General features: G+C 47.3%; 2 protein-coding genes across 3 annotated transcripts in view; both read left to right on the forward strand.

The window, feature by feature from the left end:
• Positions 1 to 19,717, forward strand: part of LOC119393937 (uncharacterized) — a 635,915-nt gene that overhangs the window by 314,087 nt on the left and 302,111 nt on the right. The gene's annotated exons all lie outside the window — the stretch shown is intronic.
• Positions 1 to 19,717, forward strand: part of LOC119392892 (uncharacterized) — a 58,745-nt gene that overhangs the window by 19,673 nt on the left and 19,355 nt on the right. For both annotated transcript variants that reach the window (XM_049415569.1, XM_049415568.1), the window contains exons 2-3: positions 1,547 to 1,708; positions 2,294 to 2,431. In XM_049415569.1, the coding sequence (XP_049271526.1) occupies positions 1,547 to 1,708; positions 2,294 to 2,431 (300 nt within the window). The remainder of the gene's footprint in view (positions 1 to 1,546; positions 1,709 to 2,293; positions 2,432 to 19,717) is intronic.

A 19,717-nucleotide genomic window follows, 5' to 3' on the forward strand; every position in this document is an offset into this window, starting at 1 on the left:
AACGCCGTATATGAGGAAAAGCAGCAGCTATATCAGAACCAACTTTTTGCCGGTCCCCATTGCGGCGCTCGTTTTTAGGCATGTTGGGTAGAGCAAGAATGCTGATGTTCTTTTTTAACCCCTTGTTAGCATGCCCGAAATCTTTCATATCAAAGGGCGCTCTCATAAAATCGTACGTAACATTTAGTGCAGCGAAACATCGTTATAACGTCCGAAATAAACAATGTCGTGTATTTACGGTGCCGCGTATATGTTCGAAAAACGGACCAATTTTCCAGCTTTTTCTATGCTCAGCGAGTGCTGCCACCCTGCGGGGATGTGAGAAATGTTCCTTTTTAGTTTTTTTCCAAGGTATCTTTAGACCTGTGCGTCGGCTGTCGCTCGCACCTCAGCGCGTGCGTGGGCTTGGCGCGGTAATTTTTGTCTTGTGGCACTCTCAGAAACTGGTGTATATATCTCCTTTGTAAGCACTGAACGGGTGACCTCTTGTTCTCTTTTATTGCCCACAGGAGTGCGATGGAAGCTGTTCACAAGTGAACACATGGTGTCTATGCGATGCCGCCGTGCATGCGTGTGCGTGTTTCCTTGCTTGATGTGGACGCGGCCTTTGCCATTATTAATTGGCTCATAGCAATGCGCAATGGGAATCGAGGACATAGTAAGAAATTAAAAATGGACGCAGAGTGCCTGTGTTCGTTGAAGATTATTGTACCGTGTATATCAGGGCCGTTGCCAAGGGGGCTAGGGGCCCGCCCCCCCCCCCCCCCCCCCGAAATTTTGGTGAAGTATGTGTTTTTACCAAAAATAAATAATAAAAATAGGTGTTTTTCTAAAAAAGTCAAGGTTTTCAGCAAGTGCCCCCTCCCCCCTCCCCCCCCCCCCCGAAAAAAATTCCTGACTACGGGCCTGGTGTGTATTATGTAACCGGTTGGCATGCCGAAAAGATGAAAAATTCGTGAACACGGGGTGTGGCTGGAGCGGACGTTTCGACAAACAGACTTGTCCTCTTCAAGGCTGCAGTAGTTGCAGCCTTGAAGAGGACAAGTCCGCTTGTCGAAACGTCGGCTCCGGCCACATCCCGTGTTGACGGATTTTTCATCTTTTCAAGCTTCCATGTTACCCTGAATTTGTGCCTTTTCTGATGTCGTGTTATATTACACATTCCTGTATGTTCATAGTTGTGATTTGGCGAATAGCGAATAGTCTTTTTACTAAATATATTCATATGACATGCCTGTCACTTAAACTCTGTTTCATGTTGCTGAATATATTAGGCACGCTATTACAATTTAGTCGGGTCCCGGAAGGTACGTTAAATGCATTGTGCGTCTTTAACAAACTTTAAACTTGAAGTGGCGCCTAAGACAAAGCTTCCATCAAACTGCTAGGACAGATTGAGGACGGATTTCTCACTTATGACATACCTTACAAGAACTTGTATTTCGGCCAGCAACCTCCGTTGTTCCTTAACCGCAGGCCGTTACATGCATTGCCCGAAAGTGAATGAATGAATGATATCGGCATTCGTGCGTTAAACTTTGCGCAGATCACCCAGCTCTCCGCGGAGTTCGTGGTTGTGATCGAGAGCCTGAACATCCGGACGCCGCTGCAAATGCAGGTTCTCATCTCCCTCGGCGCTGCGACGCTCACCGAGTTCACGCCCAACGATGCAGCCGCCACTATGCTGCTGCCAGTCGTGATCTCCTTGGTACTTAAATATACTCGAATGACTCCCACGAAACACGCGAAGCAAATATTAACGATTGCCGTTGTCGTCTCTTCGCTGCCGCTTCTTCAGCCAAGCACGCTGGACCCAATCGCCGCCGGCGTTGTGATTCCCGTGCTGCAGCACGACGAGCTGAGGATCAACCAGCCTCGCTGTGCCAAGCGTTGTGCAACTTAGTGCAAACTTCCCGCATTTTTTGTTAAGGAACATAAGTCGCACAAACTAATTTCTTTTAACCGGAACATTGGCCGTATTACTCCCTTTCCTATTTTTTTTGCAATTTTCTTTCACTTTCGATAAGTTCTTGTAGGTTAGCGGTATAGGTTCGGCATTGTGTGTAAAACACACCTATAATTCCCAGGATATTTTACATACGTAGTTCACTGCTTGGGCCGTAATGAACACACACGCTCTGAACTTAACCTTACTAATAATCGTAAGCTGCCCCTAATCTTAAAAAAAATTAAACGAGATGTCTCGTTTAGTTCAATGCGGACACCGCAGAAACCTACCATGATCTCTGTAAAAAGGAGGATATTTAACACATATTTATTCACACATTCACAGGCATGCAAGCTCAGGCTGAACCCTTTGTTCCTGGTGTTCCCGGTATGCCTGTCGGTGACGCAGGCATGCATCTTTCCAGCTTCCTCCTCGGTGATCGCCATCATCTGCGATGAGGGACACGTCACCACTAAGGACTTGGTACGCGCTTTGATCGGGGACGTCTTACGCAGAAGCTGTACTGCAGTCCCGTAGTTTATTCATTTATAGTTTTCGTTAATCGTAAGGATTACTATTCTTCCAATAACCCTCTGGTTGACGTAGCATTGGGGCGGGTGGGCTGGGGGGGGGTTCCACTGAATGCATAAATGTGATTTCAAGATAACGAAACACGAAGGATAACAACAGGATCAAAGTAAGCAACACAGTAAAGAAAAAAAGAAAAAAGGAAAAGGAAAGAAACTTACGGCGCGACAAGGAAACCCATAAAAGTTTATTGTCCACGTAAATGCGGAAATTTGCGACTGACCTTACGAACTGTGGGAATTTATGTCATGCGAAGCAGTCTGCGAGGAGACGAATACGCATGCGCGTTGCATGGCTGCTCGTTCCACTCGATAAAAAAGTGTGGCCTCTTGCGTCGCGCTGAAGAACACGACACAAGCGGGAACGCTGCGTTAACAGTTTCGTCCGCGTTGGCGCTAGTAGACGTACAGCCACGCGCACTTAGAACAAAAAAGAGAAGGAAAAAACAAAAAACAAAACAGGGTTGCTGCGTGCCCGAGTCGTTGAATCCCATGGGCGTGCCGAGGAGCCGCTTCGTTTCATGGTGTCCTTCAGCGACAATCAAGGATGTCAGCATCCGATACCACAAATTTTCGTGTGAATACTGACTGGCGTTAAAATTCCTTATGATAAAATGAGATGTCGCTGTTTCCGAAGAAAACCAAGCATCCAGAGAAATGTTGATGACATGATCCCAAATAATGTTTACCAAGTGTTTGAAGATCCTCAAGAAAGACTGCAACGCAAAGACATTCTTGCGTTCTTTAAATCACCTTGGTGCGACCCGTCTTGTGGCACCACAGCGGCAATACGTTTAACTACGCAGCTCCCGCTGTTTTCTGGGCACGCAACGGGCCGCATTTTCTTTTTTTTTTTAATCGAGCGGCCGTGCGCGTTTAATGACGTTTAGTGAAGCGTTATACGAAGCAGATCAACGCATTTTGTAAAATTGCGCAGTTGTGTGCGTGGCACGAGCATACCGGCCACGCAGTGACTCTGAAAGGCAAGCTTAATGTCCACCGTAATCTGCAATGCGAGAGTAGACGTCAGTTAAATCGGGTACGCTGACGTGCCTCTCGCAACCAGCGTTCATCGGTGCGTTACGGCGGAGTCAACAAAAGGGCGAGTCCGTCTGTCCCTCCTTCACGTAAAAGAAACCGCCATAAAGAAGAAAACAGAATAAACTACCTTTGCGATGTTGGGTTTCGAACCCGGGGTCCCAAGCTCGAAAGGCGGCACCGAGCAATGTTTTCCAGTGTGACTGCAGCGCCAGAACGCACAACCTACCAGATAAAATAAGGAATACTGATACGGGCCCGTACAAACAGGATTGCGATGCACGCGTCCCCCCCCTCCCCCTTTGGATAAGTAGGCGGACTGATGCCGGGCTATAGAGGGGTACGCGCGCGCGTCTTAGAGCTACTGTATATGGCTAACTGTAGCGTGTCTGTTTTCTGCGTGCCCCTAGCGGCCAATCTCAGCGAACTTGGGACGGACCACTGCGAGCAACGCAGCTCCCTCTGGTCAGTGGGCGGTGCCACACATCAGGTGCAACGCTGCTGAAGCTATGCCAAAAGTTCGGTCAGCAAAATGTATAACTCCGCACGTCACATGGTCGGTTTGTGTCGTTGTAAACGCTCGTATATACGAGCCGAGCACGAGCCCGCGCTTGAGGCGTCGCGACCGGCTGCAAATAAAACGCCAGAAACCGAAAACAACGAAACGGTAAGTGATGCGGGAGAACATATTGATAGCCGTATAACGGAGGGCTTTTTTTCTTAGGCACAAAACGCCTTCATGCATTTATGAGCCAAAAAAGAAAGCAAATCGAAATTGCTTTCTGGGCGGTAAAAACATTGAACTATTCGTTGGTGTGGACGCAATTACTGCAAAAAAGGTCGCCCGCATCTTCCCACGGGGGGAACTCGAGTAAGTGCGTCGCAGAGTGGTGGGGGTATCGCGTGAATGTTGCGTAATTGGGTATGGTTTGGGAATGCTTAATTGTTACACGATGCACACACCAGTACGACTTGAACGGCTCCAGCGTGCACGAAGTTCCGGGTCCGCAGCTCGCTTCAAACGCTTGCGTCCGCGGCGTCGTATGCTCGGTCTCTTCGCAGCCTTGTCTTCTGCGTTGCTTGCTGTTGTTGACGCCGACGACGGCGAGGGTGGGGTAACGTTGCCTTCAACGAGTGGTGGGACGCTGATTGGAGGTACTGTTGCTTCCATCGCATCTACTCGGGTCAAGCAAAGCGTCAAGTCAAGCGAAAGCCAAGTAACGACGCCCTTGACTGAATTCCGAACGCGCGCTCCGCCGCTTATTTACACACCGCCCGCGTTCGAGGGAGAGGAGGGAGGGACGGAGAAAAGGGAGGGAGGGAGAAAGGGAGAGGCTTGCTGCCGGCAGGAGACGAGCCGAGCACGCGCAGTGGGGGTGTGGACGGCGGCCGACGCCGCAGGTGCGACTAAGAAATGCTCCGCATTTAAAAGGCTCGCTAGCCATGGGCGTCGGTAGGGGAGTGCAAAGGCACTTGCCTCCCATAAGCCGTACTAGAGCTTGCCCCCACCCAAGTCACACGAGGGCGGCCCTCTCCATAGTGATGCAGCACCGGTTTGCACCCCCCAAGATAAAATCTCGCGGACGCCCATGTTGCTAGCTTCTACAGTGTCGCACCTGACGTATAAAACGAAATATAAATACCCGCGCTTGCAGAGGATGAATTTATCTGAAATGCCTTGTAACGAATGTTCGAGCCAAACGTAAAATGGAAACACATTCTGTGAAGCCATTGTTAAATATTTCGCAGTGCTCAAATCAAGGCCCTCTCTAGGACAACATGAAAAACCGACAGGAAGATTGCGCACATTAGGAAAACACCGACACTGCGGGAACTCAATGCAAAACACGCGTTTCGGTAGTCGCGGCAAGCGCATTCCGTGAGGAACTTACAGACGCCGACAAACGATAGAAAGATCAAAGACGCTGCGCTGACGCCTCCTAACGAAAACGTTCCATGGAAGACCGCAATCACAGATTCCTGCAATCACAGAGATGCATTTTGAAATGGGTATCCAGCTTACCCTAATGTCAATTCTTCTGCAATCATAGAGATTCCTACGCTTACGCAATTGCACAACTCCGAAAATGGAGGGGATGTGCTATAAAGGAGTCTGTCAAATGCCGCCACGTGTCAAATTCCAGCCGCCTAAAAAAAAACAACAAAGAAAAAACAACAACAACAAAAGGTGCGGCCTGTTACATACCCCGAAAGTGACGCGAGCCGCCTAGTTGAGCCTGTTGCCGCTGTGGCGCGAGAAGACGGGTCGCACCAAGGTCGTTTAAAGAAAGCACGAGTGTCCTTCTGTTGCTGGTTTTCTTGAGCAGCCTCGAGCTCTTGGAAAATATTATTGGCGATCAGGTCCTGTACGAATTATTTTCTTCGAAAACAAATATCTCTTTACAATGCATTGGCGGGCTAGTTGGTGTGAATCTACAGTGTTTTTTTAGCGCGAAACGACACCACTATAAAGAAGACAGGACAAGACGCTTTTCTTCCCAAGAACCCACTCTGTTCTGTCGACTCTGACTGGAACTGTCTGTATATCTGGTAAAGAGCAAAACACTTCAATACCAACAATAAAAAAAATAAAGAAGACAGGACAAGACGCTTTTCTTCCCAAGAACCCACTCTGTTCTGTCGACTCTGACTGGAACTGTCTGTATATCTGGTAAAGAGCAAAACACTTCAATACCAACAACCAGCCTACACTGACCGCTTTCAGCCGGCCGAGCATTCAGCCGACCGAACAATGAGCTGAACCTGCGAATATTCTCGGGCAGTTGACTCTTGTTATATCGAAATATTATTGTTGGTAACTTTGATGACTTCAGGAAATCTAAGAACGCGTTCAAGTTTTGGTGACATCACACTTGTTTTTACTGAACGTGCACGTATAAACATCCACTTACGATGCACATTCAAGTACGTAGCAGACTAATGAACTGACCACGACGGCGTCACGAAGTAGCATGCCAAACAGATATGATCAAAATTCCTTTGGTTCGCCATAAAGTGCTTCGCATAAAAAAACATATACAGATCATTTTGTTAATTCGGAGTTAAAAAAGTGCTTTGGTATGTGCCAAGGAGGTTAAAAAAAATTCCTTGGTATGTGCACACAATTAATATATCCAATGCAGGAACAAATGCAGGTACAAATTAACAAGTTTATAATTTTGTAAATATCCTAGTAGCACCGAGTGAAACAATGACTGATCTTTTAACTTGGCAATGTCGGAAGGCTGCGAATTGCCTTCGGCTATAGTCAATGCCAAATGCAAATGATGATGTTTCTGTGTTTTTCTAGCAAAAATGTGTGTGACTTTGTGCTCACGATTGAGAGCGGCAGAAATATATTTGTAGTTGTCCCAGCTTTGCAGTTCTGAAGAAACTGAATGACTGATTGTAGACGAGTAAACAAAGGTGTTCGCGGCACTGCCTTTAATGGTACACTCTTTAAAAAAAGAGAGTAAAAAGGGCGTGTTTTTGTCCCGTGCACAAGAATAGTGTTCATCTGACTCGCTTGCGTTTCCTTTCTCGAAAAGTCGGTGCTCGCGACTTTCCTATCAAGAATGCTCTGCCACGCTGATAAAGCGCTTGTCGTTGGTGACCTGGAAGTGCCGGGCGCCTGGCGATAAGACAAGGAAAGATACGCAACATAGATTATGATTATTGTTGTGGGACAAAAAACTCACAGGGTCCCTTAAGGATTCGCCTAAGGCGACTTCTCTTTCTTCTTAGTCGATATACTGATTCTCTCTCGCCATCTCCCGCTAGCTTTCTGAACCTATTGTGGTTTTGACCTGCCTCCTAGATCAGAGTGCAAGCTTTGTGCACGTCGCCTGGTTTTGCAATGCCTCCGTGATCGGCCCGCCTTTGACCAAGTGAGGGTGTCATGTGATGACGCTATGATGTGACCCCAATGCCATTCAGTTTCTTCAGAACTGCCAATGACGTACAAACTTGGCAATCTGTGACGTCACTGTGACGTCATATGGTGACGTTATCACGTGATGCTTTTTTCATCACTCGTGTTGCCGCCGACGGTCAATTTTTGCGCTTGATGAGGCATCTAAGTCTTTCGCCTTAAATGACACCCTTTCTACTCGCTCTTTTTTTAGAGCGTGTACTCACGCTTTACTTTACTCTTACTTTACTCCTGTCACGGTGATTCCCCGTCATCGCCCGCAGCTGATACCTGGCATCATCGTCAAGCTGTTCTGTCAGATCGTCAACCTGGCCTTCATCAACACGGTGGGCGATTACGTCTTCAACCTGCACACGTTTCCATCGTGGGCGTCAGCTTGCTTCAGCAATACGCCCTCTATCGACCCCATCCCTCATTAATGGAGTGCAGTTGTAGCAGGCAACGCCACAAACGCTGCAGCTGTCAGTGACAAAGGAACAATGGCTGCATCGACGCCATGGACGTGCGCGGTCTTTCGTCAGGTTGTCTGCGACACCTTGCGCGCAATCGTCACCGAAACTGTGCATGTCGTGTTTCCTTCTTTTTTTTATATACGCGATACTAAATATTTTCGAAGGTTGCTGATGGCAGTACGTGCTCACAATCTCTCCAATAAATTGAACATCAGTATAGATATTTCATTTTTACACAAATATACTTCCAAATAGGTTACCAACGATCTTGAGCCACCGTATGTGCCCGTTCTGTTTAGCAGGTAACGAGGAAATTGTGGTTTACAATGACTTTGTTAATAAGAACGAAAAGTGGGAGTTGATTGAGAGCTAGTTTTTTTTTTCGTTAGACAAAACCTAATGAAACCAACCGACAGGGAAACTAATGAAGGTTTAGGCGACATTACCTATATTTTTTAACTGTAGTATAGTAATTGTGGCATAAATGGAAGAGAATTAAAGTCGATAAAAAATCTACTTGCTGCAGGTATAGGGACCGGACGTACAACTTTCGGGCAACGCCTCCTATGCTCTACCAATTGAAGAGCATCGGGCGTGTTATCCGAAGGTTGTAGGTTCGGTTCCTACCTGCAGCAAGTTGATTTTTCATCCACTTTAATTTTCTTCCATTTATGCTACAATTACTATACTACAGTTAAAACATGCATGTAATGTCGCCTAAAGCTTCCTCAGTTTCATTGTCGGTTTTTTTCAGTAAGGTTTGTCAGTAAGACAAAGAAAAGAGCTTGTGCGAAAAGCGAAAGCATATTATAGAGAGGGGGGGGGGGGGGGCAACCCAGGTCATACGGCACGCTGGCTGGTTATGTTGTTCCACTGCTTGCTGGATTAAAGAGCGTTGAGAAATGCACTGCGCTAGCTCTTTGGTCGTATTGTCATTGGCCTTAGTTGACGCCCGGTCTACCGGACAACGGGATATTCCGGCGTAAAGCACATTCCATATATCATTATTCAGCAGTATTGCCGTGAATTTAAACCGCTGTTTAATTCACGGCAATACTGCAAATTTAATTGAAGTGTTGGTTCGAGTTAACTGGCAATCCATATTCCAGCATTTCTGGCACTGAACGTTAGTTGGGAAGTTATAGGTTGTGCCTTTCCCTTTTACGTTTGTATTTTTGTCGTGGATTAGATGTAAAAAAAATCAGACTGTAAAGATGTGTATTAACGCAAGTGGAGGAGCAAATTTTGTTTCCAAACAGCGAAATAAAGGTTCATACATGAGCTCAATACGCCTGGCATGTGTCTTGTCTTGGGATACGTTGTGAACACATACGTGTAATTGTTCTACAGAACTAAATAGTTTATTATGAGAGGGGTCGAGTGGCGAAAAGCCGGCGTGCTTAAAAAAAATGCCATCAAGGAAAAAAAAAGCCTGAAGCGACACGCGCGCATTGTGGCCCCGGCCATGCGCGCGAGGTGTGCGTTCACTTCGTATGCAGCTCGCGCGATTAAAAGAAAAACGGCATTCATGTGACTCGGCCTAAAGTCACGTAACCACCCACGAGTCTCGTGGATCGAGGCGCGCGAGTTGCGCGTTCACTTCGTCTTTGCGGCATCCGCGTCATTGAAAAAATTCCCGCCATTTCCCCGTAAAGGGAACCCAGAGTAGTATGCGAAGCAGCCATGAGTCGACTTGAGATTTCTGTAAATGTTCTATTGTCTTCATCACTGTTCATGGTCCTTCTATTCGAGGTTCCCCTGTTGTTGTTACTCGTCATATATCACTTTGAGCTCAGGGGAACGTTTTCCCTTGAGTATAACGGCCTTGTGGTCCGTAAAGTATAAAGTTAACGGCTCTTGCTGCAAAGGTTGCAGCTTGAAGTTTGAGAATGCGATGTCAACGCGCCCGTTTCGCTTCGGCTTCGCGATGCCGTCGCTCCGGATCGGCTGGGGCGCTGGCTACGTCGATGCGACGCCGGGGAGACAGGCCTCGTTCATAAGCTGCTTCGCATCTAAGGGTACCTTGCATGATTTATGGCGTAGTGGGTACCTTGCATGCTTTGTACTAGAGCACGCGCCGCAGCGGAGCGAGCGCTCTATCGCACGTCCATATGTCAGGCAAACATTCCTTTCTGCACACCATGCGCGAGCTCTCCTCTCGTGCCAGCACTTCGTTCTCTTCTTTCTTTCATACATCTAGTGGCACGCGGGGCACTGGTCACGCCGGGGGGACAGGCCTCGTTCATAAGCTGTTTCGCATCTATACATGGCGACAACTTTCTGTGGCAGCACAGCCAAGGCTACGCAACCGAACCACGCACTTTTTTACTCCGCTTCTGTATGTAGTCCGCGAACGCTACCTTTTGTATAATACGTAGCATGAAAGAAAGCATAAAAAGAAAAGAAATAGGTATTACGTTCACGATTGCTTGCGTTGAAAGTAAGAATGATAATCCCGTAAAGGATTTGCGATTTTTGCTCTTTCGAGTTTTCAGGTTTTCTGGTGTCCGTTTCACGTTTTCCGTCCCCACTAAACAACAATGGCGTCGCTCGACTGCAACAGGTGCAAATCGAAGCTTGCAAGTGAGCATAAGCGCGTGTTCGTTAGATGATCTGTGTTCATCGACCAGAAAGAAGCGAAGACAGGGGTGCACTGTGAATTATTTTGTTGATTTGCCTATACTATCACCGAGAAAGAAGTGTGCAAGTGATACCACCATCGCAAGTAGATCTGTCATCGCGATAGCTTCCTTGACAGTGACGCCAGCGACCTGCGAGTCTTCAGCAAGAAGAGCCGCTTGAAAGCAAAACTGCGATTGGAAACAGTACGTAAAACAAGTGACCTATTTCATAAAATGCGTTGCATACATGGTCGATATTTCGTTTGCCTACTATTACTGATACAGTCGCGCCGAAGATTGCGTCTAACACCGTGCCCGTCGGCGTCTATGGCGGGAGGTGTTTTGGCGTTTTCAATGAGAGCGATTTACGGTGACAAAATCACCCATGCACAGCTTTGCCTCGGCAACAGACGCGTTCATGACTATTATGGGCTTGACAGCGTGATTTTCAATTTGTAAAAAAAAAGCATTCTTGACCACGGGAGTAAGGAATGCGTTTCACCCATTTGTACATTCGCACACGTGACACGCCCGCTCCTGACTGGCCGTGGCCAAGATATCTGCTGCCTTTCGATGCCTTCGCGTCCCCTGACAAAATAACGTGAGCGTCTCCAGAAAGTTATAGCGTCTCCAAATGTAGGAAAACGACGATGTCGACCCTGTGTGCACCGAAATAAAGAAAATGGCTTCTTACCTTTGCGTAAGATTTCCAATTGCGCAGTTACTGCTGGGCCGTGGCTTTTTCTTTGAAGAGTAAAACCGACCGCTTTATTAAAGCTGATTCCTGCGTTCCTTCCATATACAAAATATTCTATCGCTTTCCCAAAAAATAAATGTAAACAATACTAAATGGTGCTCGCTTTGCACGTGGACTTGAACCGCTAGCACACTGGCGTTATATAATTTGATTTGCAGAAGAGCTCAGCAAAGGTTCCAGGTATTTGTGCTGCATGCTCAAGTATATCAAGTCGTGTGGTAGATTTCGACTACACCTGTGAATAAACTATCTGCATAAATTCCCAAATAACATCATGAGCCATGAATACTCGTATGGAAACGCACATGTATGCATTCGTGAAACCAAAACCGAAATCGCCCGCGAACGGACTACTTGGCGTAGTAACACATGTGCAGAAGCTCCGCCCACGTAGCTTTGGCTGTGCTGCCACAGAAAGTTGTCGCCAGGTATAAAAGAAACCGGAGCTAACCTGACTCTCGCTTCGTTTTTGCGAAAGCGTGAAACCAAGACGATAAAGAAGACGAAGACGACGATACCCTGGCGCAGCAGTCATGGAAAGCTTCGGCACTGAGGAATTCATCAGCGAGACTGAAAGAATATCTAGCTAAATTCTGCTGCTTTAAATGTTTCATTACTAATCATTGGTACTTCATATCAGTATAGTAATTTACAATAGCTTCTACGAATTATCATACACTGCAGAAAATATTGGTAAGTTTACCCGCTACTTGGCCGATCCCCAGCATTGGGTATGAGCCATGGTTCAGAGAAAAACAACAACAACAAAGCTTCCGCGGAGTTGTCCTGGCCGCTTGTAGAGCATTAAAAAAATAAAAAAAAAAGCGGCGTTCGCATGACACTCCTTACTGAAGTATAGGGGAGCGAAAGCTACACAAAAATGGATGAAAGCACGACTGTGCATAGATATGAAGATAAAGCAAATTAAGCGGGTAATACGTTAATTATTGAAAGTCGATTAGTTAAACTTAATAAAGAAAGTGAATGAGTGAAAGATAGTTGTATGGTGCTAATCAAAGCAAATTAAGTGAGTACCGAGCTTATTAGTTCAAGTAAATTAGTGTCATCCAGTGAAACTGAGATTAGTGACAATGAACGCTGGAGGTCGATATCAAGTGCACGGTAAAATAGCCACGATGGTTGCCTTCGAGTCGGTCTCAGGTGAATGCATGAGACTTTATGAGTTTCATTAGTTTTTCGTGAACTCTGGTGGCCAACAACGTGCGGCAAAGTTTTTCTGGAAGCAAAAATACACTGTTACCACACTGCACGTATACACTGGCGCTACTACATGTACACAGCGGTCCATTGTTAAAGGGAACATTGGAACGCGTGGCTGCCGCTCGGCGCCACCGCCGGCGGCCTGCTGCCATGTTTCGAATCGTCGCGAACATGGAGGAAGAAAAAAGAAAAGCGAGCATTGCACAATGTGATTGAAGCCCGCTGTGTCGGCACAACAAGTGATCAAAACGTCAGAGCACGCGGTAGGTTTTAACACTCCATGTAAAGTTCTGATTTTGAACCCCCTCCGTGAGCCGGCTAACCTGCGCCGAGCGAGCGCGCTTCGATTAAGAAATACCGGTCACCATACACCGAAGTGCCGGCAAATCTCGTTCAGTGCGTGATCTCATCGCAAAAGGTAACTTGTTGGACCGACACTGCTGGCTTCAAGACGGGTTGGCTTGCCAAGGCTGGCTGCGTGACGTAATGCTCCCTCCTTTCGTTTCCTTCCCCCAAGGTCGCGAAGCGAAATGTTCAAGCGTCGAAAGTGCAGCGCGCACGGTGCTTACTGCGCCTGCGCGAAACTCGTTGCAGCCACCGGCCGGCGGTGGCGCCGAGCGCTCGCCACGCGCTCCGATGTTCCCTTGAACAGTGGACGGCTGTGTACAGTGTCGACGGACTGAGACGAGGAATGCGAACATTAAGTACACCAACTGGTATTAACGGTTGCTCGTACAGGCGTTTGCAGGGTTCTCCATTAGGGGGGTGTCAAGTTTCCCCGCAGTGCCCCTCCCCCCGTTGGTCGAGTCCGAAAGAAAGCAATCTCCGCAATAGATGCAAAAAATTACACCATCTCCCGCTAAAGGGGACCATGAGGCGATACGAAGCCGGAGCACTTGCACGATCGCGTTCCGTTGGCGTTCGTTGGGCATGCTACCGACCTCGCGTCGTGGAAAGCGAAGAGGAACGCTACACGCGTCGTGTCTTCCCTCTAGCCTGGCCGTTAATTCTCACAGAGCGAACGGGGAACGCGGTCGACAGGCGCGCGAGAGGGGTCAGCGTAGGAGAGGAGAGAGAGGGGGAGGGGACGCGCAGGCGCTGGTGCTCATCGCGGCGTTGCGCAGGAGAGAATTTCGGCCATGTCGAGCCCACATCACACTTCATCGGACCATCACACTTTGTCGGAAGCATCAACGGAGTCAAGCGGAGTGAACCGAAGCAAGCGCTGAAGTGAACGCGCGCAGCGCTCTACCCGCTTTATATTCACAATTGAAGGAGAGGAGACTATAGGAGACTAGAGGAGACTAGAGGAGACTAGAGCAGAAGCGAGAACGCAGGAGAAGCGCAAGCAGGTGGTAGGAGAGAAGTGGAGAGAGTAACACGCAGCTGTTGGAGAGAGGGAAGGAGGAGAGTTGCGCATGCGTATTGTGAGTGCGGACGCCGACAGCGCCGCGGGACATGCCGCCGCTATAAGATGCTTCGCATCTAAAATGAAAATGAAGCGATGACGTGCTGGACATTTCTCCCCGGCCTTCCGGGGGCAAAAATGAGAATTAAACAGATCCTTGAATGCAACATCAGGTGTCCTTGGTTGCCATTATCGTGGAGAAGCGTGAGTAGCCATAACCCTGTGCATTGTAAAATGACGGGAAACGTCCGATTGTGTAAAGGTAACAACCCCTTTAGATGACCAGGGTGCACCCCATTCGCACGCCTATGGCTGCTCGAGATGACCTCGCCGTGTAGTTACGAATCTGGCTACTAAAGGAGACGCCAGGTCTGATGGAAGCGTACGAGCCAACATTATGCCCATGTGACTCGAAGTGATGGCGGTGGAACCTAAACTGCGTGAATTCCTTAACCCTGAATTCACGCGTTTCATTCCCTGAGCTACGTGTTACGAAACGGGACCCCTTCCGATGTCACCTGTGCTCGCCGTCTTGCCTATACATTCGCACGGCGAGACGACTGAGCGAGGAACAATAGGGCCGTACCGCTCGGCGTAGGCGTAGACGTGCGCAGAATGATGATAGGTTTATACTATGGCGCACTTGACTTTATAAATGGCTACGCCCGACAGCAACACTCGTACGCCTGGAGAATCGAGACGTATCAAGGACGTTTTTGTCGTTTATGATTCTGAGCCTTATGAAAGTGCGTTTAACGACCCGTCGCTGTGAGCAGAATGCGTGGTTACCAATTGTAAAGCTAACTGAACGCGAGCAAGTTTTGTTTGTTTTTCTTTTGCGTTCCATTGTTTTATTCTCTTAGGACGCTCCGCACACCGGTCGTGTTAACATGATGTTGACAGTAGGGTTAGATTTTTCGGTGAACAAGGGCCCCATTTCACACAGATTTAAATCTTTTTTTCTGAGCCGAAAGCCTTAGATGCCTCATCAATCGCGAAAAGTGACCGTCGGCGGCGTCAATATAAGTGATGCAAAAAAATCATAATGGAATGACGTCACCACATGACACCGTCATGACTTCCCAGGTCGCTAAAATATGTGACGTCATCACATGACATCATCGTTTGGTCAAAGGTGGGCCGATCCCAGAGGCACTGCACAACCACGTGCGGTGCAAAAAGCTTGCAATTCCTCCGATCCCGGAGGCAGTGCAAAACCACGTTGGGCGCGGAGAGCATTTGGGCGGGATCTGTACAATCGACTGAGAAGGAGGAAGAAGACGACTTTCGCATTCTAGTCGTCTTAGGCAAATGCATAATGGATCGTATGACTTTAAATGTCAAGCATTTCTTAGCGAACCAAAGGCACTTTGACCGTTTCCGTCCGTCCGTCCGTCCGTCCGTCCGTCCGTCCGTCCAGTCAATCAATCAATCAATCAATCAATCAATCAATCAATCAATCAATCAATCAATCAATCAATCAATCAATCAATCAATCAATCAATCAATCCAACCATCTGTCCGTCCGTCCGTCCACGTCTGGGCGCTCTCGTGGTCATCTCATGAACTTGACACATACCAAAATTTGCATGGGAGGGCATTAATGCATGACAAACATGATGAATAGGTCATTACATGAATAGCGTGAGTTACTTGTTGCGTACGTGATGAAACTCTGTCCTTCAGTCACATATGGGACATACCATGGCCCAAGGAATGCGGGTATGAGCCACAGGTGATGCACAGTCTGTATCAACCCATGCAGAACGGCGATAACAGACTTTAAAAAGTCTTTACGCGATCGATTTAAGGAGCTTGTGTCGCATAAAATGCGGGGTAGGCGTCGGCGGCGTTGTGGGGGAGTGAAACATCAGAGGGACAGAAAGATTGAAAATCAAGGTTAGAGCCGCATTCGAACGTGTCAGTCAAGTGTTCATCCACAGAGCTACGCCAGTGCTTGAAACTGCTTACGAAAAAACATGTAATGGCGTCATATCGCGGCAACGTCAACTGTGGCTGCAGTGTTCGTTATCGGCGTTTGTAGAATTGTAATAAACATTACATATTAACGCCTATGACTCGCCAGGTTATGGTAAACCATTGCTCAACCCCGAGGAATACGGCGAAAACAGCTTCTTATGACGTGCACATCATCGCACAGTAGCGTGCAGTTCATTTCGGTAAAATTGACATCTGTGCTCTAAGGTGAGTACCAACATCACTTCCGTACAAATGATACTCTTTGGGCGTCAGCGTAGTCGACATGCCTGGTAAGGCCGCGATCAATCCCGTGGCCAGAGGGGAAGGGGGGAGGGATTCCTCGCTACGAGCCTGCCAAAGACATACGCATAACTACTGAAAATGCACAAAGAAGTCGGTCCAACTCGCAACGCTTGACTCCAAGCGATATAAAAAATTTGGTACAGGCCACTACTCGCCTACTGCTTCACATGACATCTACTCCCAGAATGATTGGGATCTGCCAAATGTTTTTAGGTAATGGTTCTTTTTGTTTGTGCGAACGCAAACCTAGTCGTTTAAAACCATGTCCCCGCTTCACACACACACACAAAAAAAATCACTAACGCTGGAAATGCTATTCGCTGGAATTTTCGTAAGAGGGAATGTCAGCCAATCCGGGTACTGAGCATATCATCGTTATAATCATCATCATCAAAGCGGGCTGAGCAGTGGTTAAGAGAACCACGAACAAAACGCTTCGTGAATTCGGCCCCAGCGCGGCGCCTCAAAGGAGGCATATACGGGCCTTAGAATGTTTGTGCGCAAAGTGTTGTTTATTGCTTGCCATGCGTAGAGGTGGATTGCGTCAATGTTTGCAGCTCCTGTTGACCAATGAGTTAAGGCGATGGCGTTGGATAAGCAAGATACGAGGGATGACGCCAATTGTCGGGTGATTTGAGCCACGAGTGTGCTATCATAAATGTGATGGAAGCTTTAGATTTCGCGACAAAAGGAACACCCACTGAATGGGAACACCGCATTAATCGCAGCAGGCACGTTGGCTTGTGGCAGAGAGCTGCGCCATGCTCTTTCTGTACCTAACCTAACCTAAGCTAACCTAACCTAACCTAACCTAACCTAACCTCTATCCTTACGTAAGCTAACCTAACCTCTAACCTAACCTAACCCACCTTAACCAGTGTGACTAGAAACCTAAGGATTTCTACGTCAAGATGTTTCTGCGTGGAACGTAGAGTGCCCGATAAATGAAAATTATTCTACTTTATTTACTACGCCGGGCAGCTACAATGCAACGCCGAGCAGCTGAGTACACATTTAAAGACAAAATTCATGCATCATGGTAGATTAACAAAATATGTGTTTCTTGCTTATTCGCATACATAGCGGGTTTGTAAGCAAAACACTTTTTTTCAAATATTTCCGTTCCGCTCGTAGGACGAGCAACAATAATAGGAGGCTACTTAGAAGTTACGGTGACATTGAACCAGGCCCTGTAGGCAGAAGGGGGGGGGGGTCTAGGGGCTAGGGGCCCGGGCCCCCACGAAATTTTGGTGAAGTAGGTGTTTTTACCAAAATAAATAATAAAAATAGGTGTTTTTCTCAGATAGTCAAGGTTTTCAGCAAGTGCCCACCAAAAAAAATTCCTGGCTACGGGCCTGCATTGAACATAAGTTTGGGCGTGGGTGAACTTTAGAATGATAAGAACCAAAGCCTCGTCGTCGCGGCTGCTCCGAAGAAGTATAATTTAAAGCGCTAGAAAAATCAGGCAAAGCCAGACAACATTGTGCAACAGCCGGGAATCCCGAAAGACGTGGTAACCATGCCCTGGCGAATGTCGGGTTCTCAGTTCGTACACTCTTTGCGCGTAGACTCGCGCTACTCGAACTGAATAGCTACCGCCCACGGTTTCGTGTATGCACGAGGCCACGAAAGCCCTGTTGAGCTACTTGAAGACGACCGGACTTTACGAGCGTCTGTGAACTACCAGCGCCAGTTCGTGCTGTATGTGTTCACACTAACTGTTTTTTCCTTTTTTCTTACTCTTGTTGTTTCTTCTCTATCTTATCTTCATTATTTCGCAAGTTTTATCACTATTCAATTAATCGCTCTCCTTATATTATCCCTGCAGCTCACATATCTCACCGCACTGGTCATGCACTACAAGTTTTTCGTGCCTGTACTAAAACGTTTTCTGCTCCTTTTTTTCCTACAGCGGCAAAAGACTGGAACGGCCTTTCCCACGATGACGCCACAGTCACCTGCCCATCAAGCTTCGTGCATAGCATATCCATTGCAACTTGACATTAATCATTGTGACAACCTCACTGATTGAATATTAACCCACTCCTTATTAAATACCACCTTGGGGGTCTTTAAGGAAATAAAAATGAAATGAAGTGAAATCTATTCTTTCTCATTTCGCCCCCCCCTCCCCCCCACCACCACGTGTAGGGTAGCCGACCGAGCCAAAGCTTGGTTAACCTCCCTGCCCTTCCTCTTCGTCTCTCTCTCCCTAATGTTAAATGAATGATTCTCATTATCCCGCTGACCTTGAAGTCTTTATAGAAGATTTTTCGTCGACTGCAGGCGACAAAGAAGGCACGGTGAGAGGTGGGCGGGCGTTAGCAGTCGACAAAGAGCGATGACGCAGACCTTCCGAATGCGTTTTTGTACACCTGACTCGTCACGGTAATTGCGCCGTCCTTCAAGAGTCTACGTGTGCGTACGCGCAGCTGCGCGAGCATCCGCTTGCGTTGTAACGCTTACGGCAACCTCAACTGCCTGTCGGTTTTAACCGCAATAAAATATTATTGAGCAATAAGCCCACGCTCTGTCGGTTTGAACTACAAAAAAAATATTGTTGACTAATACATCTAACCTCACAATTCTTGCAGATGTGGGTTATGATTCCTGAAGCCAAGATTAAAAAAAAAAGGCAGGAGAAAGACAAAGAAAAGCACCAGTACATTTTTTTACTTTATGAAGTTTTGTATTAGTGGAGGTACTAGTCAGCACTGCGAGAGAAGAGGCTCCAGAGACCGCGTTACGAAATTTTTTCACTACTTTGACTAGTACAGTTTGGTGGAGTCAAACGCAAACATTTAGGGCTAAGTAATGCACTTACTTTTAACGCGATAGCGTTAAAGAGCTCGTTTGGCAGACATTCCGGTGTCGTTGTCGGCGTCGGCGTCGTTGGTTTTGAGCGAAAATTCGGGATAGATGCAAATAAAGAAATAAAAAAATCTTCGGCTCGAGTGGGAACCGAATCCAGGACTGCTGCGTGCATGGCAAGCAAGTGATATACCACAGAGCCACGCGCGTGCTCAAAATTACTTCGAAAAAAAAAAATACACTATATGAATGCCATGTAGTGCGAGGAACGCCATTAAGACGTGTAATAGTGCTTGACAGAAGCGTAGAATCACACCAGGCGTCAAAACATGTGAATTACGTGACGAGTGGTTGGTTTCAATGCCTATCAATTACAAAGCACACAGACATAATTATTTATCATTATCAAAAACAGCATCAGCAACGTGTGCAGCTGCGCAGGTGTACTTGTTACCTTACGGACGCGTAGTGGGTACTTCGCCCATTCGCAAAAAGAAGAATTATGTCGTAGTGGGCATTTCGCAACTGTACTTGCAGTAGGCATTTTAGGATAGTTTGAAAGGTCTGCTTTACAGGCGCACAGACGTTCCTATCTTTGCGGCACGGTATAGGTGTCCACGAAGAAGATAAGCCGGCCGGGCTAGCGATGCAGAAGGCGAT

Source organism: Rhipicephalus sanguineus, chromosome 5 (assembly GCF_013339695.2).
Source record: "Rhipicephalus sanguineus isolate Rsan-2018 chromosome 5, BIME_Rsan_1.4, whole genome shotgun sequence".
NCBI classification, from domain to species: Eukaryota; Metazoa; Arthropoda; class Arachnida; order Ixodida; family Ixodidae; genus Rhipicephalus; species Rhipicephalus sanguineus.